At 34.1% G+C, this 1,295-nt stretch overlaps 1 protein-coding gene across 1 annotated transcript; it reads left to right on the forward strand.

Moving 5' to 3' along the window:
• Positions 1–200: 200 nt before the first annotated feature.
• On the forward strand, positions 201–827 carry LOC120129783. Its single transcript, XM_039147200.1, has one exon. It carries the CDS (start codon positions 201–203, stop codon positions 825–827), a length of 627 nt encoding a protein of 208 aa, XP_039003131.1.
• Positions 828–1,295: the final 468 nt, after the last annotated feature.

The following is a 1,295-nucleotide window of genomic DNA, read 5'->3' on the forward strand; positions in this document are numbered from 1 at the left end:
AAATATTATATTTTTCTTATTTTTATTAAGTAAAATAGAGATCTAATTATAAAAAAAAGTTATAGAGAAGGGAGTGTTATACCAATTATCTTTAAATCACGTTGATTTGGTCCCTCTATAAAAGGGGTAAGATTCATAGTTTCCCTTTCATATCTTATATGAAACTTCAAACACGAACACCCAAAAGAGAGTTCCAAAACATGGAACAAAGAGAAAACCAGAAGCAGCAATCTTTGTTTCATGGGAAATTTACTCAATTGGTCCTCTCAGTTTCAGTTTTTTCCCTCTTGTTTTCTCGTTCATATTGGCTGTCATTGCTCCATTATTGTTTTACGTTAAACCTACATGATACACTCCCTTTCCAGCTGTTCAGCCACAACATAGATAAGAACTGCATGTTCCTTCTCTGCAATGGCCTGCTCGTTTTCCTTGCGAAATTCTCGGGATTCATCGGTTCATCGGAGCACGATAATTTCCGTATTCTTGATCATGACAACAATGACGACGGCGATCAGTGTTGCACGAGCTTTGAAGATGTTCCCCGATTCAATCAGTCCATTGCCTTGGAGAACAAGGCACCGTTGCTGCAGAAAGACGAAGCATTAAGGAACGGTACTTCAATGGAAGAAACACATGAGGAGGACCAAGAAAAAGATGGTGAAAAATGGGGTTTGGATATTTTGATGGAAAATGGTATTTTTGTTGAAGACGAAGATTCGAAGGAGTCGAGCACAGATGATGAGCTGAACAAAAGGTTCGATGAATTCATCAGAAAAATGAAGGAAGAACTGAGGATCGAAGCTCAACGACAACTAGTCATGGTTTAAGGATTCATGATCTCCATATGGATTCAATCACCATGAATCTCCTTCATCCCACATGTTAGTTAGTATGATTGTAAGATTCGGGATTTGAATCTCGACGTTATTAGTTAAGCGTTGTTTATACTAAAAATGATTATTGTGATTTATGATATGAGTAAGAGTTCAATAAATTTAATAGTTATTTTATAATAGTTTAATAAAAATTAATAATAATTTTATAAAAAAATTTAATGATTAAAGGACAAGAAAATATTCTACTACCCGTCTTCAAAGGAAGAGGGGCTTCCTTCTACTTTTTACAAGCCTCTCGTGGCACCCGGAGATGACAATGGATGAGTTTTTGGTCAACTCGATTTGATTCGGTGAGTATATTTTTTTCATTTAAATTTGATCTGATGTAAATATAAAAAGATTTAATTTTTATTCGATAAAATAAATATCTAATTGAAAAACATACATATAAAAATACAT

The sequence above is a fragment of the Hibiscus syriacus genome, unplaced genomic scaffold (assembly GCF_006381635.1).
Source record: "Hibiscus syriacus cultivar Baekdansim isolate YM2019G1 unplaced genomic scaffold, ASM638163v2 tig00110503_pilon, whole genome shotgun sequence".
NCBI classification, from domain to species: Eukaryota; Viridiplantae; Streptophyta; class Magnoliopsida; order Malvales; family Malvaceae; genus Hibiscus; species Hibiscus syriacus.

Bases quoted from the DNA above. Each gene is read 5' to 3' on its own strand.
- LOC120129783 (XM_039147200.1), top strand. From the start codon at position 201: ATGGAACAAAGAGAAAACCAGAAGCAGCAATCTTTGTTTCATGGGAAA.